Source organism: Platalea leucorodia (assembly GCF_965183815.1).
Source record: "Platalea leucorodia genome assembly, chromosome: 4".
NCBI classification, from domain to species: domain Eukaryota; kingdom Metazoa; phylum Chordata; class Aves; order Pelecaniformes; family Threskiornithidae; genus Platalea; species Platalea leucorodia.
Window position 1 is genome coordinate 64101672 of NC_138826.1, and position 11427 is coordinate 64113098.

Below are 11427 nucleotides of genomic sequence, written 5' to 3' on the forward strand. Positions count from 1 at the left end.
CCGCCAGACAGAAGAATGCTCCCGCAGACTGAAGAAACTGAGGCTGGGAAGTGCATGCAAGATGTTTCTCCCGACAGGCAAATTCTGAAGCAAAGAGCAATGCTGGTTACTAGTGTTGTGCAAGGTCGCTGCGTGTATCCTGGGGCTACCCTGACATAATAAACGGCAGCTTCATGTCACCCACCAGGACTGGAGCAAAGAACTCCAAACTAAACCCAAAGAATTAGCTGTTTCCATGGCTCTTCCTCCAAAAGACTAGAGAAGGAGGAAAGACTGATCAATGTTGTTTAGGTCTACAAGGAGTGCTACTAAGATGACGGGGTACCTGGGAGTCCAGCCAGATCTTGGAAAACCTGCTGACTGAGGCAGTCAGAGAGGGGGTATCTAGAGTACTCCCAGAGACCTAATGATGTATCCTGTGGTCAGCATTGGTCGGGATACACTAAGACAAGAACGGACCTAAACCAGGGAAACGTGGAGAGAAATCTCCATTGGAATGCACCAGAGAGGTCAACAGGGATATACAACATCGAGTCATATGAGGAGAGGCTGAGGGAGCTGGGGTTGTTTAGTCTGGAGAAGAGGAGGCTGAAGGGAGACCTTCTTGCTCTCTACAACTACCTGAAAGGAGGTTGTAGCGAGGTGGGGGTCGGTCCCTTCTGCCAAGTAACAAGTGATAGGACAAGAAATGGCCTCAAGTTGCACCAGAGGAGGTTTAGGATGGATATTAGGAAAAACTTCTTCACCGAAAGGGTAGTCAGGCACTGGAACCACCTGCCCAGGGAAGTGGTTGAGTCCCCATCCCTGGAGGTATTTAAAAGACGTGTAGATGTGGTGCTTAGGGACATGGTTTAGTGGTGGACTTGGCAGTGCTAGGCTAATGGTTGGATTTTAAAGGTCTTTTCCAGCCTAAGCGATTCTATGATTCTATGAAAGTCTGCTGAAACTCAGGGGAGCCAACAGCTCACAAACCCAAGATGTTTAGATCCAAGACAGCATCTTGACAAGAGTTCAGCATGCAGAAACAGGAATGTGAACTCAAACAGACCCGACCAATCTCCTTGGATTTTCTGTTTAAGAGATTGATGTCTTCCTGAAAATTTTATTGCTGGAACATTTTTATTCGCTCTTCGTTTTTACACTCGGTCAAACAGAGTTCGAGACAGACAGCTGTTTTGACCCCGTTTGAAAACCTTGGAGGATGTCCTTTCAGATGAGTTCTGCAAGGAATGATGGAAGAGAAACTGCAAGAGGTTTTATCAGCAGTGAGCCAGATGTCTCCATTATTTCTTCTCTTTTCAGCTGATTCTGTCATTTTAATATTTTTCCTTTTTTTCCTCCCCCCTGCAATACTTTGTCCCAGCCAAGAAAGATGCATCTTTGTTACCGTTGCCTTTAAAAGTTTTACGTGCATGTTGTTGCTAAAGTAACAATACTTTACTTCTGTAGTATGTTTTTCACTAGGGGAAGCTGAAGCATTTTCTAAGAATCAATTATTCTTCACAACCCATTTCTGAAGCAGACATTATTATCCCAAGTTTACAGAGGGATGAAATGGCAGATAGGTTAATTAACTTGCTTAAGGTCATCCAGTGAGTTAGTAATGGAGCTACGAAAAAACAAGATTCAACAATTCTCATTCCCAGTCCCTTGATCTAACCACTAAGAAATATTCCTTCTCTTCAGTCTTAAGTACTTCATTTAAATCTATCACTGATCATTTATTCTGACATATTGTTGAACTACAAATTAGCAGTCAGTCTAAATGACAAACATGTAAATGTGTGGAGATCTACAGCATCCTCCCCTCACTTGCCTGTTCAGCTTCATGCACCCCCTGCTATGATGAACAACCCATCTTCCATTAAAAATAGACGTGCTACAGTTCTTCTGGAGAACTGTCAATACCATTTCAGGCATCAGTCTGAGGGCATCGCAAGAGAGAGGAAGAGCACTTGCTCTCTTTCCCCAGGAGGTGAGAAGGCTGTCTCAACAGCCCGGCTGTCTGGAAAAGCAATAAGGCCAAGATGCCAACTGGCTTTGAAAAATAATTTCTATTTTACTTTTATGCTGCATCTCCCTCCCAAGTGTTTCCAGTGTTAGATAGCTGGAGTGGCAGTATTTAATAGTTGCAACTTTGTAGGTTTCATTCTGTGGCACTGGTTTGATGAGTTATTTCAAAGTCACAATATCCTTCAAATGCCCACCCAAAGTCTGTCAGTCTCTTCATACAACGCATTCTCTCCAGAGGGATTTGCACTGCTAGACGTCTCCATGGCTCAGCGTGAATCGCTGCGCAACACAATACAATTGAAGTTCACCAATTAATCATGATCACATAAAAAATGAATAACAGATGCACTCTAAACACATATGTAGCCAATGCAGTTTTACCACATGCTCAGAGGGTCCTTCTACTTGACTCAGATGAAGATGACTTTGTTCCCTCATGTCAATATTTATAACGAGAAAATGTTAGAGATCATCTTACAGCATGAGATGATAGTTCTAAGCATAAGGCTTAGGAGTGAAGTTGATTACTGTGTCATACAGGAACTACTCAAATGCCTCATTTCCAAGATCAAATGAAACAAGTTCAGACTTTTCTTTCCTTGTAAGTGTCAATAAACAAGTGCCAGTGAGCAAACTGGCATCCTGATCTCTTTTTCTTTCTGGGTGTACCTTTGCCTTCTCAGGACAAACTCACAGTGGCTCAAGTGTTGCATTTTGTCAAAAACCTACCTGAAGGCTATTCAACATTCAGTTATAACTAAAACACGTACACAAGAGGAATTAACCAGATAGATAGGTCATTCCAAATCACCGTTAATCAGATAAAATAATTCCAGACCAAATTACTGCCAACTATTTGTAAAAAGGTCTTCCCTGTACATTATCATGAGGTCTCGCCCTCTTTTTTTCGCTGCTCTGCATGTGCTCCAGGCATGTTTCTTCACTCCCTTGATTTCTTTCCTTCACAACAGTCCCCATGCAGAGAATGCCCATGCTGTCTCCCAGCCCCATGCCAACTCACTCTCTTTATAACTCCTTTCTAGGGTTTCACTTTTTTCACTCACCCGTCTGCCACTGATTTTCTTCTAAATAATTGCTGACAAGTCCAAACACTTTTCTCTATTTACAACAAAAAGCTCATCAGGATCTAACAACATGTCCATAGAATTCAGCTCATGGCAAGCCCGTTCCTGTTGCCAGCCTCTGCTGCTTCTTTCCATTCCCTGTTATTATCACGCCCTTAGCATGTCAAGTCTAATTTGGACTGTGAAAACCTCAGAGTGGGGACGTTCATTTTATGCGTCGAAAAGACTGGACACACACTTGTAGCACTACTTAAATAGCACTACATTGGTCTGATTAGACAGGTGGCCCTGCGTAGCAGCCTAGATACCCCCAGCTTCAGGAACTGGCGGTCTAGCTCCTGTGCTCCCCATCTCCGTAACTACCCCATCATTCTGCAGTAGCATGAAGGTGGATGAGCTTCACAGGGATGGAGGAGTGGGACATAAATGTCTTCCATTCCTGTCGCCCTCCCACAGCGATAACTAAAAATTTAAGCAAAGAAATACCTTCTGTGACTAGGGGCACAATAATAAAGAGCTTGGAGAGCAGTTCAGCCTTCATCCTGAATGTTAAGCACTAGCATCTAAAACAGGAGTGCATGTGTACCGCTGATGGCAATTATTCCCGGGGATGCATGTTGCAGCACTGCTGGGCAGCCAGACCGGCCTGTCTAACCTGTGCTCATGATGGGCATCATATCAGGGAGGGTGACTTGGACAGTGTCCTCCACGGTGAAGCACATCACCCAGGGAGCTTAAACTCCCCGGCAGGATCTAGGGAGACACGGTTCCTCAGATGAGGTGCGCAAGTCCATTGATGGCTACACGGATTGCAAAACAGACCATGCTCCGCTTCTGCAAATCTGCAGATGTGTTGAGTTGTCACTTTGCTGACTGTTGTGACCTTGATATTCCTTCCCGAGTGTCTGTACGCTGCCTCACTGGCTAACGCGCTAACCCTGGCTGGCTGCTTTGCAAGCAATTCTCCTCATAACCACAGTAATAACAGTGGCATGACAACAAAAACGTGCTCTTGTGAGTGCACGTTTTTACTTTATTGCTGACCTCAGGTTTAATAATATTTGCGTGTTATTGCATGGCTGACAGGAGAAACAACTGATTTTAGAGGAAAAAGGGCAGAAGAAATTAACTAATGCAGACCTGTTCATATATGCGTGCTTCCGTCACACCAAAAAAGCCATGCTGGAGCCTGCAAAGCATGGGCAACAACACTGGGTCTCTGAAGAGAAAATCTTTGTTGTTGTGACTCCTTCCTAGTGATCCGGACCTGTGGTCTGCAACCGCGAATGAGAAAGTCAGTTTGCCTGCTGCCCTGATCACCGACAGCCATAATTCTCACATTGGCCAAACGCACTAAACGTCTCTGGCCTGAAACTCAGCTGAGGAACTTTAGACAATCAGACCCCAGGGTGATAATGTTGCAGAAAACCAGAAATGGAACCAGAACCACGCTACTGGGTCCATTTTTAGGTAAATCAATACTTTGAGGGAAAGAGGAAGATGTTTTTCAGCGGTCTATATGCCAAATTTCTGAGTGTGGGTAACATGCAAGAAGAATTGGGTATGTTCATTGATGAGGAGAAATGAGATCGAACTGACATCATTACTGAAACAGGATGATTTACCAAATTGGAATATTAAAATATTTTGCCACAATCCTTTTAAACAAATAAAGACATTTGAAGATGTGAGAAGGTAACAGTATGTATTAAACCACCGTCATTATTTTAGAGATGCAGTACCTGGTCCCAGTGAACCCTATTGAGGAGGGGTGGAATGGAGCGGAGATGGCTCCAGAGAATCAGACTGCGTATTCCCCCAATGCACAAAAAGCGTGCTCAATTTGGAGCTGCGTGAGGAAAAAGCCCCAAATAGCCAGCAGCCACGTCTCATTAGATTTTCTAAAACTTATTTTCTATATGACAGAAGTTATTCTAGTCTATATGGAATAAGTATTTTGGAACTCATCATGTTTAAACAATTTAATCCTGGGACAAGAAAGTGGTGGTTGCTTAGGAGCCAGCAATCACAATTTGATTATAATAAGCAAAAAAGGACAGTTCCAGCCAGGGAAATACTTTCCTACACACAGAGAGACGCTTCAGAAAGACTATCTCCATCAAGATGAGAGAAAGGATGAGAAAAAAACGCTTCAAAAATAGAGCTAGAAATGTAAATGAGAATTCTTATGATCTTGCTCCATAGTCTGAAAGTCGTGATTGCATAATTAACAAAATGGCCAATTTTGGCTGAAGGACAATTTTGGCTCAGCAGCAGGGTGAAGGAAACACTCAGAAGTTAACAGCATAGTATAGAGCAATGCGGAAAGGCAAAAGGATAGGAAAAAATGTTCTGGAGTATACAGAGAATGAAGACTGGAGAAAAAGCATGAGTGATGTGACTACAGACAGCGAAATGGGGAGTGCAACAATGCCGAGGTGTATGACTAGATAGAGATGGTAAAATAGCACAGAAGTGGCAGAAATGGTAAAAACTTCTATTCCCTCCTTTGAAAGATTAAGGAAGAGGCACTTTATTATCTAGTAAAAAAAAATGAAGCACTTTTCAGTCCATTAGTGAGTAATGCAGATGGTAAACAACATCTACTAGAACAAACATTTTAAAATTAGGGTATCTAGGGAACTTTTGCATAACAATCCTTGAAGAACTGGCAAAAGAAATCTCAGGAACATTGATTTTAATAAATCTTGGAATATGGAGGAAATTACAGAAGATCATGCCCGTATTCAAAAAGGGCAAGAGAGGTGACCAGGGTGCCTAGGCCAAGAGGCTGATCCGCCCAGGGCAAGCATGGAAAAGGTGACAGAAAATGAGTCAAGGAAGGATTAAGGAGTAACGATGTATTTAATGCCAGCCAGCATACACTCTTCTAGAAAACAGATCCAGCCAGCCAAACCCAATTTCATTCTTTGATGGCATTACACGTTTGGCTTATAAATGTAATCACATCATTGCCATTTACTCAGATGTTTGCACAGAGCCTGATTTAGCACCTCCTGGCACTGATTAAAAATTAACATAAATCAAGCAGCGGGAAGGCTCATATGTAGTGGGCTTGGGAGGGGCTGAGAGCTGTGAAAAGCGGTGGGAAGTGTTAGGTGGCTGGCCTCACACCTCAGGGGTTTCCCGCTGCTCCCCTGGCCACCGGCCCAGGTTTGGGGGCATGAGGGTGAGCAACCATGAGGCGCGGGCAGGGGACCTGCATCGCCTCTCACCGCCAAAATTCCCCTCAGTGCGGGGAAAGGGGAGACAGGCCCGCTCAGGCAGCCGAGGGCAGGGGCGCAACGGCTGCCCAACGGCCGCCCAACAGCCGCCCCGCCCCGCGCCTCATGGAGCCCGACGTCACTCGCCGCGACGCCTCGGCGCGTAAGCCACCGCGCATGCGCCTCCGCCGCCCTCCCCGCCGCCCTCCGGCCCTGCCGCGCCGAGCCGCGCCGCTGCGCCCGCGGGTCAGCCCGGGGCGCTGCCGGCGGCGGGGGTCGGGCCGGGCGGAGGGGTGAGCGGCTGCCGGGGCACGGCTGCCCGCCCCGCTGGGGGGGGGGGGGGGGGGGGGCTGGGGATGTGCGCAGGTCGGGGGGGAGTGGGCTCCCGGGCGGGTGGCGTGGGCCTCTGGCAGCGGGGAGCCGCTGGCGGCGGTTACCCCGGGGTGGGGTTGCGGCCCGCGGCTGGGTTTCCACGCTTGCCCTCCTGCAGGGAAGCGAGGCCGCGGAGCCGGAGGGGAGAGGGCTTGCAGGAGGGCTGTGCTGGGCCGCGCCTGGTTCGGGTGCCCCTGTGGCCGGGCGGTGGCCCGGGGCAGCCTGCTCTTCCCCTGTGCTCATGGGGAAAAATCACAAGTAGTTCTGGAAGCAGAAAGTTCTCCTCGCATATGCGAAGTGAGGAGGACGCAGTCTGAGACAAGCTAGCGCATCGGGAAGAAAAAACCCAGCCTAGGATGGGAAAGCAAGGTTTTGAGTATCAATAAGGAGCAGGGAGCAGGTGAAGAAGCAGCGCTGCATGGTGGTTTTGCTTTTGGTTTAGGTGTGTTCATTACCAGTAGGAGATCCTGAAAATATTGTTGCTGCTTAAGTTGTCACTTATGACAAGAACAAAACTCCTGGTAGTATCTCACAGAACCAGAGGTCGACCTAAAACAGGCTTTGGATAGCTCTGGCACTTGGGAGTTTGTAGCCTTTGCCTTTATCTTCTCTCAAACATTCTTAGACTGGCAAGGATTAACAGAGGTCCCCAGCCTTGGCTTGGGCTATTTAGATTCCTTTAGCAATTCTGAAGTGAAAAGCAGGCCCTCAGACCACTGGTTTGCATTGTTTAAGAGCTAAAGTATTTTCATTTTAAGGTTGCAGTTGGAAGGGATTAAGCAAGCTTTGTGTTTGAGTTCAGTCTGATGATATATTCAGAGTGATGATGTGATGAAGAGTTTTGGGGATAATTTGTTGCTTTATCTCTGAATGTAGGAATTAGGATGGGCCATTCTGAAATGGATGATTTAGCAAGACTTGGTGATCATTGCCCCATGCAATAGAGGCTCAAGTTTAAGTGCTGCCCTGCAATCCTTTAAGAGCTTCTACCTTCTCCCACTAGGTCTGCTGCCTTAAGTTGAGGTCTCTGACACTGTCTTCCCTTTTGTTACTTTCTCCGTTATTCCCTTTGACTCAGATTACTTGTATTATTTTCATGCTTGATTTTTTTTTTCCTTGCTTCCTTTCTAGTGCTTTGCTAACAGGAATAAATCAAAGTAGATGGTTGTACATAAGGCCCTTCAGTGGGCAGACGTATGTAAGTGAGGTTATGAATACTTCAGATTTGTGTTATTAACAACAGGCTCCCTGTTATCATACTAAAATGGACTTAGCCCTGTCCTGCTGATTACTCTTGTCCCTGCTCCGTGCTCTTTAATTTTTTATGCTCATCTTCTGGAATCAACTGTGCAATACTTTCTAAAACAAGAATTTTAAACTTTAACCTAAGTGTAGCACACTTGAATGAACCCCGCTTAATTTCTCTGGAGACTTATGTCATCACTTATTCAAAAAGGCACAGTACAGGCAACATACAGCTTCAAATACAGGATTATGGGACTCTTATTCTTGTCTATTACATCCCATTTTGCAAAGAAAGAGTAAAGATGCAAAGAAGAGAAAAAATGGGGAGGGGTCGGAAAGCTGAGAAAACCCTTCTCTGCACTCCTTTAAGAGACTGTGGATGTTGTTTCTGGTGGCCTAATAACAATGGTTTTGTCCTCAGAGCGTTTTTGTTGCAGAGGTGTCTTCAGGTGGGAGACAGCTGAAAGAGAATGGGAAGCTGCTGATGTGGGATTATCTTGGAAAAAAGAATCTAGCATGGGGGAATTATTTCTTTCCTCTCTTCAAAAGACTAGATATGAGGAGAGACTAAAAAGAGAATGGAGAAAAAGCTGATGGAAATGATGAAGGGAAGGGAGTTGAGATGGGACAGATTTGTATGATTCATATAGAGAAACATGATTTGTTTTATTTTTACAGTTAATAGCCAATTTTTGCTAGATGAATTGTAACAACGTTCATACAATGTTTTAAATCGGGTGAGAAATTTTCATGAGAAACTTCCAGGTTGCTTCCTCAACATGTTTAAGTGGTGTCTTACCTTGTGTTTGTGTAGAAGTCAGACATCTGAGTGGCATCTGCTAATAAACTAGCCATGGTAAATTGTGGTTCAATGTAGGTACTTTTGTAGTCCATATTGCTGTCTGTAGTGTCCTAGTTAGGCTGCTAATTGTACCTGAATTAGTGTAGACATTCTTTATATGCAGGATTATGTACTAAGAATTAGACTGATTTTGTTTGCCTTAATTCTGGGATAGCTTGCAATACTCGGTCATCTTAGAGTTGTGGCTCTTTTATGTTTCCCTTTGCAGGAAAGCCTGTCTGTCTATGTGTGCCCACTCTTCCTTGGGAGATGTCCAATGTTTCCAGTTATGCCCTTCGAATGGCCCGGCTGAGTGCTCAGATATTTGGAGAAGTTGTCAGGCCAACTGACTCAAAATCTATGAAAGTAGTGAAGTTGTTCAGCGAGCAGCCTTTGGCCAAACAGAAGGAGGTCTACAGCTGGTATCCTCCTCACAACACCTACTATGCCCTCATGAAGAAACTCCGTTACTTTGGTCTCTACAGGTAATGTCTGTGCTTATAGGGTGGGAGCAGGACTGGAGATGGGAAAGGAGTGGGTGTGAGTTTTGTTACAGGTTTTTTTTCCTCAAGGAAAAGAGAAACATAGAAAAAGGTTTAGTTCAGAATACGGTGCATATGGAAATATGCACTTGATTGTTGCACTGAGAGCAAGGAGAGTAAAGTGAGTGACTACTGTCTAAGTAACTTTTACCATAATTAGCACCTTTTGTGAGAAAGGCTTTAGGTGTAGTTATGGGCAACCACTTATATAAGAAATAGTTCTTGCTTTGGCTTTGTGGGGAAGGGAAGAGAGCTTTCTCCGGGAGAAGAGATGGGTCTGTAGTTCTGAATATGGCAAATGAACATGCTACAAAAAGGTGATGTTACCTTAACACAAAAATTGCACTAAGACAGTATTACCATATATTCTTCAATCATTCGACAGCTAATAAGTGCAATTTAGAAGAGAAGGAAGGTCTGTGTTAGGCTGGAGGGGCTTTTTACCCTTTGAAATAAATTAAGTTAAATTCAAATGTGGTTTAAATAGCCTTGTTAATTCCAGCTTCATCCAAACCAGTTGTCTGCTTTCTAAATGAATTTCCACAGTCTCGAGTAGGAAAAACTGCACTGCTAAAGAACATTAGCAGGAGTCAAATGCAATCCTTTGACTTCAGTCAGGTAGCACTAAAGAAACGCGTGAGAAGTGAGGCTGCTAACCCTGTAAAGTCAAAACAGATTAATTTCTATTGCTAGTATCACAATACTAGCCACCAAGGATTGCATCCAGGATGCTCTTGGTTTAGCTGGGCATGCAAACACTTTTTAGAGTAGCTGTTTGTTGACACAGAAAGCCTCAGTGACATGATAATGCTCTTTACTCTTTTCCTTCCCCTCCTAATCTCAAGTTCCTTCTCTAGCTGCTCTGTATACAGAGAGGTTGTAGAGGGTCAGGGTTGCTGGACAGAAATATGTGATGAAGAGTTGTAGAGTAAAAGGGCCTGATAATAACTCACAACCTTTTTGTATCTTTTTTTTTATAAAAGTTGTATTTAAAAATAGCAGTGCAGCAATCTTAGGCCACTTAGGATGCAGTTGTGACTTTTGAAAAATACCTTTGCGCTGAAAAATACAGGGACAGAGATTAAATAGAATTTATTAGAACATTATTGAGGATTCATTATCTCTGCAAGCCCCTTCATCCTCCTTCCTGTTTTATTCTCTATTAAGATTCTACTAGTAGCTGATGCTTTCTTCATAACTCATTCTTGAAGTCACCTGAGAGCAGTGTCATGTACTGTAATTACTGCTCAGCATGCCCCTGTTTTCTTAGATGCTAATGACCTGAACTTAGTATCTAGCACAGAAACACAATGTGCTCTTGCTAGACTGCTGAGCTAGATGGGAAGGGGGAAATTCTCATTCTTGTCTCTTGCTGATTTTTATATTTTACTGCTCATTTAAACACAGTGGATTGATAAATGCAATGGAAATAATATATATATGCACACACCATTTGTTGCGGAAAAGGGCAACCTTGTTAGTTCTGAAAGTACCAGAGGAAATCTTTCATGTTATTCCATGCAAAATTACTGCTAGCAGTAACACTGAATACATTGTAGTGAGTTTCAGTATCGACTTCACTGTTAAAGTTTTGAGGGTGGGTTTTTTTTTGTTATCATACAGTTCAAAGAACTTTTCACATCTAGGTATTCCAAGAAATAGAGTAAACTTTCTTCTTTCCTCCCCCATCTAGGGATGAGCATCAGGACTTTAAGGAGGAAATGAGGCGATTGAAAAAGCTCCGTGGGAAGGAAAAACCAAAGAAGGGGGAAGGAAAGAGAGCTCTCAAGAAGAAATAGTGCCACTTGAACAATATAATGAACTACTCCGGAAATGCTGGAGCACAGCTGTAACCCAGGCTTTCTGTTCCCAGCTGGTGAGGGCTTGGCATGTGAGCTGCGTGTGGGGCACAAGAAACACACTGTGAAATACTGGAGTCCACCTTGAGAGTGCACTTGGGTCTTTGTGGTTTTATTGGTTTTGAATTTCTGTAGTTTAAATATACTGTATATTGGAGCACATTAGTTTGTCAGAGCCCTCTCTTACCCAAGTAGTAAAAACAATAGTAAAAAATAAGTGCTCAGTGTTTTTCTTGCGAACACCTG

The 11427-nt window shown here is 44.1% G+C and overlaps 1 protein-coding gene across 4 annotated transcripts; it reads left to right on the top strand.

Annotated features, from left to right (window-relative positions):
- Positions 1-6497: 6497 nt before the first annotated feature.
- Positions 6498-11427, top strand: MRPS33 (mitochondrial ribosomal protein S33). 4 transcript variants are annotated; one of them, XM_082308090.1, is made up of 3 exons: positions 6498-6568; positions 9010-9265; positions 11016-11426. In XM_082308090.1, the coding sequence occupies exons 2-3, from the start codon at positions 9051-9053 to the stop codon at positions 11119-11121; spliced, it is 321 nt and encodes a 106-aa protein (XP_082164216.1). In that variant the 5' UTR covers positions 6498-6568; positions 9010-9050; the 3' UTR covers positions 11122-11426. The 4 variants fall into 4 exon arrangements, with proteins under 4 accessions (XP_082164216.1, XP_082164217.1, XP_082164219.1 ...); XM_082308091.1 differs by having other exon boundaries at positions 6515-6615; XM_082308093.1 differs by lacking the exon at positions 6498-6568 and adding an exon at positions 6786-7136 and having other exon boundaries at positions 11016-11427.

Coding starts and splice junctions, on each gene's coding strand:
- MRPS33 (XM_082308090.1), top strand. CDS start 9,051: ATGTCCAATGTTTCCAGTTATGCCCTTCGAATGGCCCGGCTGAGTGCT. Junction 9,266..11,015: donor CGTTACTTTGGTCTCTACAG/GTAATGTCTGTG, acceptor TCCCCCATCTAG/GGATGAGCATCAGGACTTTA.